The sequence below is a fragment of the Prionailurus bengalensis genome, chromosome C2 (assembly GCF_016509475.1).
Source record: "Prionailurus bengalensis isolate Pbe53 chromosome C2, Fcat_Pben_1.1_paternal_pri, whole genome shotgun sequence".
In the NCBI taxonomy this organism is placed as follows: Eukaryota; Metazoa; Chordata; class Mammalia; order Carnivora; family Felidae; genus Prionailurus; species Prionailurus bengalensis.
The window spans coordinates 116,003,767-116,023,941 of record NC_057350.1 but is presented as its reverse complement, the minus strand read 5'-3'; the positions used below and the strand labels follow the sequence as shown (position 1 = coordinate 116,023,941).

The window sequence follows — 20,175 nt, the reverse complement described above, 5'->3', positions numbered from 1 at the left end:
AGACTTACACGTAACATTTCTTTGTGAGCTACATCTCTTTCTCATGACGGTGGTAACCTTGCTTTGCTTCAGATTTTCAGTGCTTTGCCCTATTTTGTTTAGATGTTCTGTCCTAGGCACTGAGATAGGAACGTTTTCAGATGTTTCCTTTCACATTGTCTAATCTCCATAAGTATTCACCATCCACCTTCATCCCCTATTTTTACTCCACAGGGGGCTTAGGACCCAGGATCTTCAGACTGGTACTAAAGAAAACCCATTTGTAGGTGATTATATCTTAGTCTGAATATCTTGCAAGTCCTGCTTAATCTCTTGCATACATTCAGCAAAAACTATGGGGCCTGGTGTCCGCTGACAAGCCACACAGGCTGCTGATGGCTGAGTGTTGGCAGCTGCTTTCCCAGCCCTTCTAATGCAGAGGAATGTGACTGTCATACTTCTAATCACCAGCCCTCTAATTACTACCTCCCCCGCCCCTGCCCCAGGGCCTCTGGCCAAGAGAATAACCCTAAAATGGCAATCACACTAGACACTTTGACTTTTCTTTACAAATATAAATAGAGTATTAGAATTTACGAGTGACTTGCACACCTCGTTCATGACTGATGTCTGATTTTCCGTAATGAAGCGTCTAAGTTCTATACCGTTTGTATTTGCAGACTGTCTTGGCACTTACGTCATAGCTGACGTTACATGTTTCCTGAAAGTTGAACAATGGCTGTTGTGAAATATATATGCACTAACATTTTTGAGAGCGTGACATGATCAGGTTAATTCAGCAATGAGAGGAAGAGAGCGATTATATTAGATACTAAGCGACAGTTTTGTCTCTACATACTCAAAGTACGACGAAGATGATGCACTTGGCTCTTGAAACCAATCTGAATGCAAGTTGAGGCTTATTTTCTTTTCTGTTACTCTAAAGCCGCCTAAATTAAGGGTACTTGTACGGTTGAAGAGTTTAGTGTTTGATAATTACTGTCTGTTAAATTTTATCTGTATGTGTTAGTTTCAAAAACCTAAGTCAAAAAGAGGAATTCATATTTTCCAACTTGGAATGTTCTTTTTAAAAAAATTTGGAGATTATGTTACTGTAACTTAAACACCCAAAACTTGTTATTGGAATAATGAAATTTTGGTCTATGGTTGAATTTTCAGAAAGAATGGGAGACAATAAATTGGAAGTAGAATATTAGCTATGATTTTACTTTAAGTAGAATCCAAGATCTTCTGTGAGATCCTTCTACCTACATGTTCCATATCCTGAGTGGTCATTGAGACCCTTAAACTAGAAGACCTTTTTTCTCTGCTTAGAGATGTAGTAAACCAAGAGAGTATGAAAAGTTGTTAAAATAATTTATAACAAAAGATTTGGTGTTAAATTCTTATAAATTGTAAAATTGACCTCCTATTAATCTTTGAAGTTACCCAGGCTTCAGATTGGACCTGCCCAAAAAAGGAATCAAGGTGAGAGGTATTTCCAGATAGCACTTGTCTTGTTCAACCCAAATGAGCTCAGAAATTCAAGTGTGCCTCACTTGGTTTGCTGACTTGATGGGTTCTACCTTGACAGCTGCCTGGAGGCTTGCACCAGCTGCCCAAACACTAGGCTGCTTGTGGCCCTTAGGGTATTTCATCAATTGCTTTGAAAATTACTCCGTTCTCTTACATTTATATCATTTAATTGATCGAGTAATAAGTGTCTTGAATTCAAGTGCAAAAAGCAAAAGTCATGACATGTAATATCAAGACAAATGAGCACCCATGTTTTTTTTCTCAAGAGCTATTTTTATCTCATTGTACCCTTGAGTATTTCTTTTAAGTTAGCCATCTGTTTGTCTCTAGCCTTGTAACCAGCAGAGATCATAAACCCCGTGAGAAACTGAGGAGGAGGAAAGGACTAATGGTCCATATTAGTATGTACAGGCTCTTCTACTGGTCGTACTCCTTTTTTTACTTATTTCTCAACAGTCCTGTGAGGGTACTCATTCACCCACTCACTCATTAATGTATTCATTTAACAGGTAATTATTGAGGGCCTGCTGTATGACTAGTACTAGGAACTTCCTATAATGATTCAGGACAGCAGCTTGCCCAGTGTTCCTTAGCTGCTGGCAGAGCCAGGTCTGAACCAGACAGTGTTCCTTGACTCTGTAGCTGGGGTGTGTGTGTACATGTGCTTCCTTCTCTCCCCACTAGTCCATACTGCAGCATTCACAAAAATGTACCCTGGTAATAATACAGGATGGAGGAGAATGTCTATTACACAGCCCTTATTACAGATTAATTACTTAAAATTCCTTCCTCTGAGTGGTGCACAGCTGATACATTCTGCATTGTACAGATAAAGAAATGGAAGCTCAAGTCTACCACAAGTAGACTACAGTTACTGCTTACTAGTCTGTAGTCTACAGCTTACTGCTCTTCTCTAGTGAACCACAGTATCTAGAAGTACTTTGTCTTTTTAAATCAGCTGCACAGTTGATGGTCTTGCATTGGTTTGTGAGTCTGGAAGAATTCTTGGAAGTGTTACTTGCTACATGTCGGTAGTCCATTCAGCATTTACATAATTTACTAATCTGGGCAAGATGCTGAATTTAATGGACAGCAGTAGACTGGTAAATAATTGACTTTTATCCTTGCCTCTATAAAGCTTATAGGAGACCTTACAGGAATTTAATAACTAATTACATAACTCACATAATCATGTAATTGTGATTCTGATAAATTCAGAATGCTAAGCAAATATACACTAGGAGGACCTGCCTTAAATTGAGAAAGTAAAATTTAAGCTAAGAATAAACGCTTCCTTGCATTTTTATATTTTTTAACATCTTGATTAAGAATCTTTCTTTAAAAGAAGTAAAAAAAAAAAAAAAAGCTATAATGAAGTGGTAAAAATCAATTTTTCTTGACTTAAATGGGTTGAGGCCAGTGAGATGCAGTGATAAACCCAAATTTCAAGTGCCTGGATTTCCATGAACTACCTGGGGTTAATCCTCTCCTCTTTGGTAAACCTCATGGAAATATCCCCAAGATCTGGGCCATTCATAAGCTATAATCCTTGGCATGTTTGCGGTAGGCAGAAATGATACCAGTATATTGTAGAAGTCAGTATTAACAAGTGAGTCACATTTTCATTTCAGCACTTGCCTATATTTCTTATAATATTAAGTATATTTTACTTTATTTGCTTAGTATCTGCTCCTGTGCTCCTTTATTAGATTGAGAACCATTTGAGAGCTGAAACTTCTCTTACTAAGCATCCTATCCATAATGCCTATACCTAATTTATATAACTTCAGACATTTTCTATAGAAACGACACTGAGCATTGCATTCTCTGGTAAGAGTTTAAAAAAAGGGGGAAGTCATTCCCTGGGGTACCTGGGTGGCTCAGTCGGTTGAGCATCCAACTTTGGCTCAAGTCATGATCTCAAGGTTCATGAGTTTGAGCCCCACATCTGGCTCTCTGCTGTCAACGTGGAGCCAACTTCGGATCCTCTTTCCCCCTTTCTGTACCTACCCAACTCGTGCTCACTCTGTCCCTCTCAAAGATAAATGAGGGGCGCCTGGGTGGCTCAGTCAGTTGAGTGCCTGACTTCAGCTCACGTCATGATCTCATGGTTCATGGGTTCGAGCCCTGCATCAGGCTCTGTGTTGACAGCTCGGAGCCTGGAGCCTGTTTCAGATTCTGTGTCTCCCCCTCTCTCTGCCTCTCCCCCACTCATGCTCTCTCTTTCTCTCTCTCTGTAAAAATAAACGTTAAAAAAAAATTTTAATTAAAAATGTTAATTTTTTTTTTTTAAAGAGTCATTCTCTGAAAGATTCTAAACCAGTGCTTCATGTATTCTAATATGCAAAGAAGTCACCTGGGAACTGAAATGTGGATTCTGATTCTGTAGGTCTGGGTTGGGGCTTAACATTCTGCATTTATCAAGCTCTCAGATGATGCTCCTGGTGCAGAGACCTGGACCGCTTTGAGGAGGATGATTCTAGGGGGAACATTCCTGTGGCTGAGCTACTAGCCTTCATGTTTAAACCAGAATTGACCCACCCTCCCTATTACCCACAGTAGTCAAGACAACTGCCAACAAACTATGGAAGAGCACAAAAACAAATGCACAAATTTGAAAGACAGCACTCCACTCTATTTCTGTCTTATAAAATACTAGACTGAGTTACTGATAAATGCTGTGATGTGTCTCTGGTTACCAGGTTCATGACCCTGGTCAAAAGACCTGGAAAATACCAAGTGGTTATAAGGTTATTACTATACTTGGGTAGCCAGGTGGAAGGATGATGTAGAATCTGATCTTTGCTTTTGTTTGCAAAACAGGTGCCATGTGTCCCTTGTTCCTTTTCCTTTCTAGCTCTCACCTGTGTTGCCACGCCCTGGCCTGGTGGATCACAGCTGTTAATCATGTTTGTCGGTTCATAGATGATTGAGATTAAAAGTATCTTAACCTGTCAGAATAAATAATGTTGCCTCGGGAAGTCTGACTAAAATGTACTGGACTAAAAAGTCCTGGGGGTTTTGTAGTGAAAATTTAGCTGTCTTCCTCGCATCTCTTGTATGTTTTGTAGCACAGATGTGCTTAGATTTGCATTCTGCTTTGAGTTGTGCTCTTAGGGACTTCTAAAAAGAAGCTATTGATAACATTAAACATAGATTTTTTCTGATGAAGTTAAAACATCTATTTGACCTTGAAATATGGAATTGGGCATTTGGAAAAAGAGGTTTGGAATGCTAAACTTAAAAATCATATGAGAAGCTTCAGCCTTTTAGGCAGAGTTCAATTCTGTTTTTAATCCACAATTTTTGGCTAAAAGTTGACCCTGTGTAGTCACAGAATGAAGTTGGTGGCCGTGGAAGTTTCAAGGTCCTTGCTGCATGTTTAAAGATTTGATGATTGGAATGGGTTCCACTGACTCACAAGTTGTCTCTGCCTGTTTCATCTCTCTCGTTGCCTGTCCCCCACAGGGCATCTCTGCCCTGCTGTGGCACATGGTTGAGGGACTGATGATGTTTGTAGGGTACCTGAGGGTAAACAGAAACAGCCTTTTGTAGCCAGAGGCAGCCGGCCAGGGGCTCTGAGGGATCAACAGCTCTGATTCCTCTTTACCAGGATCATCCTGTCCGATTGGGAAGTTCTGCTTTACAACTACTATTTTGACCTTCATGGAATTAGATTTCTTCATTGTGCTGCATGTACTCAGTAGTCCTTTTCAGTAGAATTGCTTAATTTCAAAAAGGTCTTATAATGTGGCACTAAGAAAAACTAGTAGAAAATATATAGCATGATCCCCAATTTTACAAACTTCAGAAACAAGTGAAACTACATATGTTGTGTGGGCATACATATGTGGTAAAACCAAGGATATCAAGATAATTAGAAACAAAACTCAAGGGCACCTGGGTGGCTTAGTCAGTTGAGTGTCCAACTTCGGCTCAGGTCATGATCTCCCGGTTCATGAGTTCAAGTCCCACATTGGGCTCTGTGCGGACAGCTCAGAGCCTGGAGCCTGCTTCAGATTCTGTTGTCTTCCTCTCTCTGCTCCTCCCCCACTCACACTGTCTCTCTGTCAAAAATAAGTAATAAAATAAACATTTAAAAAATCTGAAAAAAAAACCCTCATGATTAATAGTTACTTCTGGGGGAGGGGTAGTGGGATTGGATTAGGGAGCACACACAGAATTTAAACAGCATTGGTAATGTACAAGTTTTTAAGTTGAGCATACAATTTTGTTCTTTATAAACTATACATATAATTTTCTCTTGATAGCTTCATACTTCATAATGAAAATAAGTGAACACGTAAAGAATATTTAGAAAGAAAAAGGTTTAGCACAATTCACATTTTTGTCCTTCATTATACTATTTTAAAGTTATAAAATTACAAAAGTAATAAAACTATACTAAGTAAAAGTCATGGGGAGAGCATATGTGTAATACCAATCACCTTGTATACTATTACTGTTTATTTTTTCCAATACGAGTGTTTATAGTCTTAGTTATAATGATGTGTGTCACTGTAAATCATTATATTGCATCATCTTTATAGCCGTTAGTTTTAATGGCTGAATAATATTCCCATGAGTGGTTAATATCCTAATGTACTAACCATTCTGCTGTAATGGGATATTCAGGTTCTTTCAACTCTTCTGCTATTAAAGAACATCAAGTATATTCATTACATTAAGTAACTTACATGTGTGTAAGGCATTCTGCTAAGTGCTAGAATTATAGTACTAAGCAAAAGGAGCCATAGTCTTTGTGGATTTAGAGTCTGATGACTAACAGTTCTTGATTGTATTTTGCATTTTAAGCACATTAATCCTCAGACTTTCAAAAAAGCTTATTTTGAGAGAATTGTAGATACACATGCAGTTGTAAGAACAATACAGAAGGGCCCCATGTACCCTTCACCCAGTTTCCCAAATGGTAACATCTTACGTAATTCCACTGACATAGGATCCATCACCTTTCAGATTTCGCCAGTTTTACATGTTTGTGTGTGTGTTTTCTATGCAATGTTATGTGTGTAGTTTGGTGTGACCACTAACACAGTTGAAGTAGAGCAGTTCCTTCACAGGGATCCTTTATTCTCCCCCCTTTATGGTCATGGCCATTTCTCTTCATCTCCCTGCTCCTTAACTGCCGGTACCCACAAGTTCTGTCTTTATAATTTTGTAATGTAAAGAATGTTCTATAAATGGCACAATGTAGTATGTAACTTTGCAGGACTGGATTTTTTTCATACAACATAATTCTCTTGAGATCCATCCAAGTTGCTGTGGGCTTCCGTACTTTTTTCCTTTATATTGTTGAGTAATGTTCCATTGTATGGAGGTATCCCATTCATACACCTGTCGAAGGACATTTGGACTGTTTCCACTTTTGTGCTGTTATGAATAAAACTGCTGTAAACATTTCCTCAAACTTTATTTTTGATTATTATATGTAAAAGTAAATTAGTAAACCTTTAGGTCTCTGTACCTCAACCACCACTGTCTGTGCCCACAGTTGGGGTGTCTCTTTGTAGAATCCCAAGTAAGCCTCTGATGAATGGGTTTAATATTTTGTGTCTCAATATGTTAAATTTTGATATGTCAATGCAGCTAAACTCTGCTCTTGTTCACGTAACCAGTGAGGCACATCCTGATGCCATCTTTGTTGTCCTTTAGAACTTATGAGGGTAAAATCTTGATTTTCTGTTGAGCTGTTTGTCCCTTGAGGAATGGGGAGCTATCAGAGCCTCCTAATACAAAGAAGTTATTCCATAGACATTTGTACTACAAATACCTTTGGTCCATAGAGTTGACTGAGGGTATTTAGAAAGGATGAGATATACAGAAGATGGATAAGGTACAGTTGGACTTCAAACCTAATGCTTGGTCTTCCTACTTTGTTCCAAATATTAAATATCCAGATTGTTTAAGTCTTTCAAAACCAGTGAAAACCAAATAATGACAGCCAGTTGAGCCTGCTGTATATTTAGGAAGGAAACTGGGTCTTGGGGCAAAGCAGACTAAGGAGGAAAGTAACTGCTCAGGTTACTAGCCTCATACTTCAAAAGAGCAGGATTCTCCCTGCCTGCCATCCCCCATGCACGTGTGTACACACACACGCACCCATATACCCAAACTACTGTTTTGCTATATAGGAAGACTCTGGCTCTGTGCATGTTTTCTGAACTCTCATGAGCCTGAAACTGAAAGGACATGGGCTATGTGACAGAATATGTTTTGAGGTGGCTTAGTGACCTGTTTGGTTATTTATATGTTTATGATTTAGGTCAGGTGCTTAGCTGTTTAGATTTTTATTGTTCTTGTTTTGAATGAATGGCCATGGTTGGCACTTTCCAAGGAAAACCTGAAGATCAGGAACCCCCAGTGGCTGATCATGTACTATGCTGTGTGGTTGTGGTCCCAGAAATGACTGGCCTGGACCTGTCCAGAGGCTTGGTCGGTGGTAGGAAAGTACACTAGGGTGATGTGTCCTTCTGGGTGTCTGTTGATGAGCCAGTGGTTGGGGGCTCTGGAAAACAATTCCATTATCCCAGTTTGCTCTCTTTGCTTTTTACTACCTTCCCCTTCCCCCATTGTTCTTAACATAAAGTCCAAAATCTGTAACTGAGGATAAGGTCTATAGTGTGAGCCCCGTGTGGTCTAGTCCATGCCTGCCTCTTTGAGACTCCCCCAGTGCTCTGTAACCCCTTCCCACATTCTGCAGTCCATTGACACAGGCCACCTTCATGGTCTTCTTACCACAGCTTTGTGTTCCTGTCCACCTTGGATCTTTGGTACATCTGTTTGTTCGGCCTAAAACACCATCTGCCCTCCCCTTCTCCTCCTGTATTAGTCAAGTACTCCTGTACACCCCTTAGATCTTGGCTTCAATACAACTTCCTCATGGAAGCCTTCCCTGCCCCCGTATATGGTCTTGAGCCACTCACACATGCCTCAGCACCCAGTACTTGGTTTTGCTGCCCTTCTCCCCATTTGTGATACTGTTTATGGACTCTTAATATGCTGGTACTAGTGTATATTTCCTCCTCCTGCCCTGCCCATCATGAAGATCATGACCGTTTCTTTGTTCACTGTTGAGTCTTCAGTACCTGGTACAGTGACTGGCACATAGCAGCTCCTCAACAAATGTTGAATTAGTGAATTAACTAAAAAAAACTGGTGACCTTGGTAGGTTTAACATGGAGTTTCTTATTTTAACAGTGGAATTCGTACCTGTTCTTAAAGATCCAGTTATACATTTATATAAAATTGACCTCTCTTTGAAGTATATAACTAATTCTTTTTTTTTTTTTCTTTCAGGTGGGGACCAGGGTTTACTGAACACATTTTTTAGTGGCTGGGCAACAACAGATATCAGAAAACATCTGCCATTTATTTATAATCTAAGCAGCATTTCTATATACTCCTACCTCCCAGCATTTAGAGCGTAAGTGCAAATGGTTTAACTGTTACTGGAGATGGTCAGGGCAGGGGAGTGGGATTTAAGATTTTGGGGGTTCCTCATGATCATTCTGAGGGCAATAACCAGTGGGGACTTTGGGGGAAGTCTTTCTCTTATGAGAAACATGGCTGTATCTGGAAAGGCCTTGATGTTATCAATTACTTTATGTTTGCGGTGACCCAGAGAACACTTAACTGCCTTATGGGAAAAGTTTCCCATTAAATAAACATTAAAAAAATAAATAAAAATTAAGGGGCCCCTAGGTGGCTCAGTTGGTTGAGCGTCTGACTTCAGCTCAGGTCATAATCTCACAGCTCATGAGTTCAAGCCCTGTGTCAGGCTCTGTGCTCACAGCTCAGAGCCTGGAGGCTGCTTTGGATTCTGTATCTGCCCCTCTCTCTGCCCTCCCACACCCTCACTCTCTCTCTGTCTCTCTCTCTCTCTCTCTCTCTCAAAAATAAACATTAAAAAAAAAGAATACGTACTTTGGGCACAAAAAAAAAAAATACGTACTTTGGGCACAAACCCAACTTCTGCTTCATATTGGCTGCTGAGCTTCAGCTCCCTCACCTCTAAAATGAGGGTGTTAATAGCTTTCTCCGTGGTTATTATGGAGACCAAGCAAGTGCTGGCAACAGTGTGGTGTCGTGGTCAAGAGCAGGGACTGTGGAGTCAAACCACCTCAGTTCACATTCTGGAGTAGCTTCTTCCTGATTGGTTAATAATTACTGAACTTGGGGGAGCCTGGGTGGCTCAGTCGGTTAAGCGTCCAGCTTTGGGTCAGGTCATGATCTCATGGTTTGTGAGTTCGAGCCCTGTGTCGGGCTCTGCGCTGACAACTCAGAGCCTGGAGCCTGCTTCGGATTCTGTGTCTCCCTCTCCCTGCCCCTCCCTTGCTCACACTCTGTATCTCTCTCTCTCTCTCAAAAATAAATAAACATTAAAAAAATTAAAAATTACTGAACTTGTAGTTCACTGGAAGTTAGACTAGTTACTGAATTTGTCTGCCTGTGGGTCCTCCAAAGCTAATTGTGATCACTAAGGGAGGTAATTTTATGAAGTGGTTAGAAGAGGACCTGACCTACCTTTAGCACTCAGTAAACGTCAGGTTAGTAGTCCTTTTTGTTTGAGAGGTGGTCTAGCAGAGTAATTTCTGAAGCCAGAAAAGCAGGGTGTGTGTTGTCACTCTGCTGTTTACCTACTATATGGCTTAGGCTCTGTGCCTCCATTTACCCATATGCAAAATGAGAAGGAAAAGAATACCTACCTACTGGACTTATCATGAGGATGAAGTGAGTTCATACATACACAAAGCTCTCAGTGAACATCTTGTTTTTGGCAGCATTACTTATTTGGCACTCCCCCTGGTGTGGTTCTGATTTAGCAATTAATACAACCTAGTTGCAGTGCTTGTCTCAGTGAGGGCCTGAGCCCTGTTCTTTAGCCTCTGACTCATTTGTGTTGAACGAAGAAGATGATTCAGGCTTCTTGAAAGGAGGCCAACCTGTCAGGTTGATCTGAGACACAGCCGTGAGCAGCAAAGCTCTTCATTGAGTTGGGCTCAGCTCTCCACTCTCTGTCCCACATGGGCATTCCTGAGTGAGCAGAAAACAAAGGGCTTTATTTCACTCCTCATGTTTCATTATCCAAAGTCCTCTCTTTAAGTCTCCCACCACAGTAATGAGCATGTCTGGCTTTTTGTGGCAGAAGTGTTTCCTTTTCTGTTCTTTTCTGGGAAAACTCTGTCAACATTCCCCCAGATAAGGGTCTCGAGTATCTTGTGTTCTTTCCTCCCTAACTGTTCTCTCGGTATATGTCTCCGACATATTGTAGGTTCTTGATTGTCTTCCCTGTCTAGAATGAAACAGGCAAACTCTGAAACATACCAACTGTAGTCTGAGTAAAGCAAGTAGAACAGGATTCATTACCAAGGGGTGGATTCAGAGAAGCATTTTTTAATTCCTCTTCTTCTTATTATTATTTTGTCTCTCAGTCCTTGGCCTTGTCAAGTACCAACCTGTCTTGCTTGGAAATGTGGGCCTGATTCTTTTAATTCGTATTGCCTCATAACTCGCCCTGCTACTTTCAACCGTGCTCCTGCATACCATGATAGCTTGACCCCCTAGAACTGAATTTGTTATAATAGGGCAGTCGCTTAATGTAATTGACTAGATTCAGCTGAGCAAGCAAAAAAAATGAGAGGGTGAAGGAGCAAGAATAATTAGTAGTGTGAGCGATTCCACCCACCATCCCACTTAATTCTGCACAGTGAGCATGTGTCTTGCGATGAATATGTTGGGGAGGCATGAATCTGAAATTCCTTCCAGTTGGTCTCAGTTCCCAAATAGTCAACCTAATGTTTAAAGGTTCGTGTTTTTTGTGTAATGTGGCCCCTGATGCCTAGCAACTGTCTCCCCTATGGTTCATTTGGACTCCATTTGATTTTCTCCTTATTACCAAGATTGAACACACTGTACCTTTCAGTGATAGCCTTGTTTGCACAGATGCTGCTTGCGTTTGTTTTGTTTTGACAAAGAAGAACAAGAATCAGGTAGAGTGAACTTAAGTTTTTTGTGGGAAGAGGGACTCACTTTCTAGAACCATGGCCCCTCTCTCAGAAACCCAGTTGTTTTTATATCCTCTGAATGAATTTCCCAGAAAAACGGTTTGAGATCTAAATGACCAAAATGGTTAGGATGGTTTCTTCTTCCTGGCTCAACAAATTAATGCTAATTTTGGAAATCTCCCTGGTTTATTTCCATAACCGTAGAGTATATGAACCACTGGGGAAGTTGGGAGCAACTCTGTCCATTGCGCGTCAGCTGGCCTGTGGCCTGATAGGAGCCACTGCTGCTTCTGTACAGTCCGCCCTGGGGGGGTGTCAGCTCCACATTTCTGTGATAAGACCTTCCGGGGCGATGCTTTGTCTCACCGCATTGCTGCCTATGTAGGAATGTTGAAACCAGATCAAAGAACTCATTTTTCCCTTCCCTCTGCCAGAAAATGCTTTTGTTTTTCTTACAGAGATCCATCTCCAAAGGTTTTTCATTCAGTTGGGAAGAGCTAAAAAAGACAGATAGTTTATATATAAATATGTATATGTGTGTATATATATATATATGTGTGTGTGTAGTGTGTATATATGCATATATATACACACACATATATATTTGTATGTATAAATGTATGTATATATGTTTCATGTTAATGCAAAATTTGTGACCCAGATTTTTTTTTTTTTTTTTTTTTTTTTTTTTTTTAGTGTTTATTTATTTTTGAGACAGAGACAAAGCATGAACGGGGGAGGGTCAGAGAGAGGGAGACACAGAATCTGAAACAGGCTCCAGGCTCTGAGCCATCAGCACAGGGCCCGACGCGGGGCTCAAACTCACGGACAGTGAGATCGTGACCTGGGCCGAAGTCGGCCGCCTAACCGACTGAGCCACCCAGGCGCCCCGACCCAGATCTTTTAAACTGAAGTAGATGATGATGAACATTTGGGCTGCCAGGGATACTCCACAGATTGCCCTGTGGACCTCTGGGAGCTCAGCATGAATGTGAAGCTCCATTGCTGGGCTCAGAATAGTGTTGGGGGTCTCCGGGACAGAGCCTTCCTGTGGTGTGCTGTCACTAGGACAGCATATGGGTGGTGGCAGGCGGAGTGAGAAACCATGGAGTGGTTGAGAGCAAGTTGGGCTTTGCAGAAGAAGTGAGAATTTGTCTTACCAGCTCCAAGCGACAATGTGCCATGAGGTCACCAAGGCAGTATTTAGATGCCCCAGAATCTTAGAGCCTTGGAGATCTTAGAACACATGCTACACTTATAACAGTGAAGCCTTGTTATTATGTGAAGTTTCTGCTAAAGATGGCCTGATATGAATCATATTTGACATGAATTTGAACCATGAAGGTAGCATTTCTTTTTTTTAGTGTTTATTTTAGGCGGAGAGAGAGAGCGCTTGCGCGAGTGAGCACGCACAAGCCGGGGGAAGGGCAGCGAGAGAGGGAGACACAATCTGAAGCAGGCTCCAGGCTCTGAGCTGTTAGTACAGAGCCCAGTGTGGGGCTCGAACCCACAAACCACAAGATCATAACCTAAGCTGAAGTTGGACGCTTAATCAACTGAGCCACCCAGGCACCCAAAGGTAGCATTTCTAATGCATTCCTCTACATACCATTTAGATAGAACAAAACATAAAGGAAACACTTAATGGTTCTACCACTTTGAATGAATGCTCAAATCTAGCTTCTGAAAAACAAATGAGTACTGTTTTCTATAATAGAAGACCCTCTTTAACACAACATAATTTGAGAGCTAAAATACTTGGTTTAGTAATTTTTAAGGTAATTTGCAATATACATATTGAGAAACAAGTTCATATACGCATTTCTTAATGAAATGATATTTCTGAAAGTGCCTAGCATGATGTTTAGGAAATGACAGGCTTTTAGTCAACATTAGTTTCTTTGAAGTTTTCTCCATCTAGAGGGTCTGTTTTATTGATGTCACTTAGAATTTGGCTGGTGCATAGTGCTAGGCAAAATCTCATTAGCCTTTTTAAAAATCAGTCATTTACTTCCATTTTCGCTTTCTATTCTGTCTGCTGACTGAAAGCTGTTCATGGTATTTCATGCCATATAAAATGGGCCTAAAGCAAAGGGAATGAATTCACTGGTTTTGCTTCAAATTGCCATGCAAATTAGTTAGTCATACTGATTGACTACAGAGCTTGTTTTACCAAATAATTTCCAAATATTTTAACTTTATATTTTTACTTGAGTTTAGATATGATCTGAGACCTGGCCTGGTCTAGTCTCAGAAAATAAGTGTAGAAACCTAAAAGATTTCTTTCTCTCCACTTGTTTACTGCTTTAAATTCTTCTGAGGATGTTCGTGTCCATTATTTCTTTTTCAGGAATGTGGCTTATTCACTAAGACCTTATCAGACCTCTTTAAAATCAGTGTTTTCCAAAAATGAAATTGAACCTTTGGTGTCCTGAATTCTGTCGTTCTTGTGTATTTCTGATTCGATTGATTTTTTCCTTGGCCCCTGAGACACCCTTGGGTCCAGCTCCCCACTGTGACTATTGTCCTTGAAGACCTAGCCTTTCTGTGCTCATTACTTTCACACTCTTACGTCTTCACCTAAAACCCTGAGGCCCTACAGTTTGGATCCGTCTTATTTTTTCTGCCTTCTGTTTGTTCACTCACCCGTTCATTCAGTCGGTAGGCCTGCGGCACAGAGCTGGTACCACACAGTCTGCTCGCTGAGGGCCGCAAAGATGAATGAGGGAACTAGAGTCTAATCAGCCTTGCATCTGCTTACATGTGGAGGGTTTTCTGTATGTCACGTGGCACAGTCCATGATTTGAGCATTGGAGAAGAATCAAGCAGTGGTTGCATGACTGTCCTGTTCCTCCTTTATGGGTGTCAGTGATGCCTGTTGGGCCCCAGGTTTCCCAGTTTCCAGCATGGCCCTTTGCTCCTTCTGACCTCATCTCTTTTCATCAGATGATCTGTCCTCAGATCTTACTGTCATCAGTTGCATTCCCCTATCTCAGCCCTTATCACCAAGGGAGAAGCTTCCCCATCAGTCCCAGCCCAGCCTTTAGAAGCAGCTCTGACATTGGGCAAAAAAGGCACAAAGAGTGATATCTCGTGGACAGAAGTCTAAGTGAGAAATGCCTTCAGTAGGAGCTGGGAGGGGAAAAGTGTGTGGATTGAGCAGAAGACATACCTTCCTCTGAGGTCTCAGACTGGTGGGCTGCAAACTGTATTTGTCTGAGCAGTGTGTTTTTGTTTTCCTTACATAGTTTTCTTCTTTTTGTACTCCGTGGCCAGTGCTTAGAAATCAGGAAATTTCACATGAAACCTAGATTTTCAGTTTCTTTTGAAAAAAAAAAATCAGATATTTGGTGGGATGTGGGAGAAAGCTGTTTGATGACTGTTACTGGTTTGGGGCCTTAAGCAATTGGAGTAAAGGAGTTGCTATTCCCTGAGATAGAGAAGACTGTGGGGGAAGCAGGTTTGTGGGAGCAGGGGTTGACCAGAGATGTACTGAGTGTATCAAGTTTGGGTTATATTAAGTTTGAGGTGCCTATTAAACATCCTAGTGAGGGGTGCCTGAGTGGCTCAGTTGGTTGAGCGTCCGACTTGGGCTTAGGTCATGATCTCGCAGTCTGTGAGTTCAAGCCCCACCTCGGCCTCTGTGCTGACAGCTCAGAGCCTGGAGCCTGCTTTGTATTCTGTGTCTCCCTCTCTCTCTGCCTCTCCCCTGCTCATGCTCTGTCTCTCTCTGTCAAAAGTAAATAAACATTAAAAAAATTAAAAAAAAATTTAAACATCCTAGTGAAAGGGTGGAATAGTAAGTAGATGTAAGAGTGGGGAGTTGAGGAGAGAGGTCCGGGTGAGACCTAAGTATGGGAGTGTCAACATATAAGTGATATTTATAGCCATGAGACCGATAACCAAGAGAGTGATTATGATGGAAGAGTCCTGAAGGTCCTGAAATAGGAAAATGTGGAGGAGCAGGGACTTGAGACTAAGAACGGTAAGGCAAGAGGAGACCCCGGAAAGTGAGGTGCTGCACATGCCAGCCAAAGAAAATGTTCCAAGAGGGAAGGAGGGATCCACCTGTCTCAGATGCTGTGATAACTCATGTAAGAGGACAGTTGAGAATGAGTACTGACCTAGAATGTGGAGGTCACTAGTGACTTTGACAAGAGCATGTCTGGTAGAGTGGTGGGAGGAAGCCAGTTTGAAGTGGATCCAAGAGAGGGGAGAATTAGAGATCCTGAATGTAGACCGCTCTTCTGAAGCATCATCTTTAAGAGAGAGCAGAGAAATGGGCTGGGAGCTAGGTAGGGATACAGGATCCGGAGAGGGTGGTAGGGGTTGTTTTTTTGAAGACGGGAGAAGTTCAAGCATATTGGTATCTTGATGGGCATGATCAAGAAAGAGTGAGTGCACTAATAATGCAGGAAACTGAAGGGAGACTTACTGAAGTCATGTCTTTGAGAAGCTGAAAGAGGATGTGTCCTGGTGCACAAGTGGGGAAGCTGGTGTCAGTTATGAGCCAGGATGGTTCAGTTCTTGTAGCACAAAGGAAGGCAGAGGGTATGGATACAGATGAAGGTAGGTGGGTATATTTTTTGGTTGAATGAATGAATGAGCAAGCAGTCAGCCAGGAGGGACTGAGATTGACATACTACCAGGAAAGTCTCCATAGTGGCCAGGCCTACTCTGAGGACAGGCCACCTTGGTAGGTGAAGTAGTTGACGAGGTCCTAGTGTAGGTTATTAAAGTCCACATTTGAGTACTGATGTTGTTCTGATTTCCAGGGCATGATTGAGAAAAGTTATTTAGCTTGAGAGGCAATCAGGTGGGTCCCTGGTGGCCACAGATGTTTTCCTCTGAGTATCTACTGTCTTCTGGTGATGGAACATGTATTCACTTGTGCTCTGTGGTCCCCTTCACCAAACTGACTCCTACTCTGCATGACCAGCACACCCCTTGCCACTGGGCTCATGACCCTTGATTTAGACTGTGAGAGGGTGAGAGAGGAAGGGTGGCTGACTGGTAGTGGGAGAAGGGATTGTGCGTTAAGGAGGTACAGGCTTGAGTGGCCATGTTTCAGAGAACAGGAGTCATTGAGGTGGGCAGTGGGTGACTGGGAGTGCTGCCCCATTTCGCAGAGAAAGTTCTCACAAGCGGTACCGTGTTTCTTGTTCTTGGCGCCTAATTGAACATCACACGTAAAAACGCTTCACGAGAAGTAAAATGGCTCCCGTGTGCACTGTCACGGAGGTGGTTCCTTTTCCATGCCAAACACTTCTGTAGTCTTATCCACACGTTACCAGCTGCTAAACTAGTCATGAAAATTCTATCTGATCTTTTGGTAACATCAGGTCACAGGGATTATTTTAACGGCTAACATAAGCAGTATTATTGCTGGCTCAGGTTCAAACTATGTCTTGTGATCTGGACGTCTCTTTTGAGATTCTATCAAGTTAAAATTAGAACACTTATTTTAAGAGATGTATGCAAGCTGAGACAAATCCCCATTACTGGGTCAGAATGAATGGCTCTCAGTAATTTAGAGACAATTGTAATATGTACCCAATGTTTTGTTTGTTTGTTTGTTTGTTTGTTTGTTTTTATTCCTGGCTGATAAAATTAGTGGGTAAATCAAGCAGTGAGTCAGTGAATCTTCTAGTTATCCTTGTTCCGGGTCGAGGTCAGTTAAACTTTATCTTTTGACATCAGTATGTCCCCTTATTCACTAGCTAACTATTTTGCTTTAGCCAGGTGATATAAATTCTGACTGGTACCTGATTGCTGCTTTTGGTGAGAGAGAGGGAGAGAATTAGAAAAATACCCTGAGTTTACTCTCCTGTAAGAATATACCCAAATTTTGGATTTAGGCTGATTTTTTTTTCTTTTCTTTTCTTTTTTTAGAGAGAGTGCACACGTGAGAGCTGGGGCGGGGGGGGGGGGGGGGGGGCAGAGAGAGAATCCAAAGCAGGCTCCACATCCAGCCTGACTCAGGGCTCAATCCCACGATCGATCGTGAGATCATGCCCTGAGCTGGAATCAAGAGACTCTCAACCAACTGAGCCACCCAGGGGTGCCAGGCTAAAATAATTCTTTTAAGCAACAAGTAATTTCCCCTTTCAGTTACGACCTGTGCTTTTACTTATTTCATTTTGATATCATTGTTTTGGATTTTCATAAATAACTGAAAAGTAGAATTGATTGAAATGATAGGAAATAATCTTTAGAAACATTCCTTGGGGAGCAGGATTAAGACCTAAACATAATTACATGAAATTCATATCTAGATTAATTGAAACTCTGGATACAAAAACAGTGTTTGAGACCTTTTGCTCATCTGTTTTGCAAACAAAGTGTTTTATTATGAAAGTTAATAGAGCAAGCCGTTGAGGCTGCTCTGCTGTGTAAATAAATACTGTTCTGTTTTTATAGCTAGAGCACAGTTACATGGTTTTACCGATATAACTCCCACATCATCCTATAAAGTGGCCAGTGTTAGGCCTAACAGTCCCCCTTCTATCAAGCCAAGGGCGCCCCAGGTGATTTCCCAGAACACGGCTGTGTATGACCACCTTACGCAAAACTGCAGGACTGTCTTCACTTTCCTCCCACCCTCCTATCAGAGCCCCATGTTTCCCACTCAGCAGCTGCCTTACTTTGCGCCCTGCCCCCATCCTCCCACCCTCAGAGGGCCTGTGGGCTGGCCAGAACCTTCCACATTCAGTGACTTGTCCAGGCCTGCACTTCTCATAAAGAATCCTTGCTCTAAAACTTGTTTTTCTCCTGCCCCTACTCATTTCCATGGATCTGTTTGGTGTGTGGCCGCTAGGTTAAAGGAATACCTCAGATACCTGAAAAAAAGAGTTCTCGTTCTTCACCATACAGAAGTAGGGCTAATCGTGGCTTGAACTCATGGCCTCTGGAGCCTGTGCAAGACTCCTGTGTGCCCCAGCATCTTTCTTACTTCTTCTCACCTGCAGCTTTGGCCGTAACACTCCTGAATCCTCATGAGCTCTTTTTGGTCTGTCCCTTGGTACCCCTGGGCTGCAATAAAAACCTATTCATATCATGCATTTCATGATTCGTTTTGTTTTTCCTGAAATTTGGGTATCTCTTGGGCGGTTACATCACATCTCCACAACCCTGCTCACCTCTTGTCCCTCCCCCCATCTTACCGGCACCAAAGAATCCCTTGCCTTTGGGCACAAAGGGCAGTTCTGTCCACATTTAGGACCCCTTATGATCTCTGTTTCTACCTCAGACAGGCTTATCAAAGCCTTTCTTCAAACTAAGACGGCCCTGTCTATGAAAAGATTGTCCAGTGGATACAATTTTTCACAGTGTTAGGATAGACTAGGTAAAGAAGGTAATTTTGAGGAAGGATGATGTTTCCTCTAGCCACAGAGGGTATCCATGATTTCACATTAAAGAGACACTATGGATCACAGCTTCAGGAAGGTAGATCCCAGGTCTGAGCCACAGTGAAATGCAGGATGTGGACTGCCCCCAAATGGTGTTTCTGTTGACCTGCAAGGGGAAGGCCCTGAGCCACATGGGGTGGGATCTAAGCAGCATGAAGCCCAGTCTCCAGGCAGTTTGCAGAGGCCCCCGAGCCACCTTGGGGGCACAGACAGAGCCAGAGGCAGAAGTGTAGACTCCTGCCTCCAGAAGAGATGGGACAGTCTCACTGTGAGGTGTTTGCAGACCCCAGTGGCATTCCGCACCACACTGGGTCACTGTGCCCTGCCTCTGCATGAGCTTCAAAGGCCCAGTTCATGGACCGACTTGCCGGAGAGGAGCTGAGGTGGCCCTTAGACAAGGTCTAGCACGGTCCACTTAGGGGTCAGCTGCTGGTCCTAAGCACACCACCATCCACTTCTTGTTCTTGTTCCCACCCACCTTCCCTGACCTTTGTGCAAACCGAACCCTTCTGAGAACAGTCTTTCTCAGGTGGCCCTAAGTTGCTTGTTCTGTAGCTTTCTTTCCTGGTAGTTACTTTTATCTGTCTTTGACTATGTTTGGAGTGTTTCTAGGGTTCATTAGGCACATCCTTTCCACCTTCCAGATTGACCATCTGTAGGCAGGGAATTCCTGAGGTAACATGTCACTCTCAGATGATGTCCTTACAATTCTGGGAGTGTCTTTCAGTAACAGCCTACTTGTGGTTAAGAACCTTGGCTCTGGAACCAGACCGCCTGGGTGGGATCCCAGCCATGGGATTCTAGACAAGTATTACCTTCATGCCTTGGTTTCCTCACACAGTTGTTTTGGAAATTAAATGAGATAAACCATGCAGATGTTAAGCAGTGTGGTATGTGTGAGTACTCCATGTATGTTAGCTATTACTGTTTCTCCTGCCTGATCTATTGCAAACCGTCCCAAGAGAAAGTTAGAAAGGAATAGAGTTTATGCTATATTCATGTTTTAATATATATTAAGTAGTATTACCTTTCCTATAATTTATGACATTCATATTAGGTCTAGGCAAAATCGTGGATTGAAATTAATGGCCAGTTACTCTAGGAGGAGCACACAAGGCTGTTGCTCCAGGCAAGACGAGTCGGGAGGACGAGATGTCTGAGAAGGAGGAAGCAACACCTGTTCTTTCACATGTGCTCTCTTCTGATTTTAGGCGTGTTTGTGTTGT

The 20,175-nt window shown here is 42.2% G+C and overlaps 1 protein-coding gene across 4 annotated transcripts in view; it reads left to right on the top strand.

Moving 5' to 3' along the window:
* The window catches only part of GYG1 (glycogenin 1), a 75,413-nt gene that overhangs the window by 48,337 nt on the left and 6,901 nt on the right, over positions 1–20,175 (top strand). For all 4 annotated transcript variants that reach the window (XM_043595184.1, XM_043595182.1, XM_043595185.1 and 1 more), the window contains exon 5: positions 8,833–8,959. In XM_043595184.1, the coding sequence (XP_043451119.1) occupies positions 8,833–8,959 (127 nt within the window). The remainder of the gene's footprint in view (positions 1–8,832; positions 8,960–20,175) is intronic.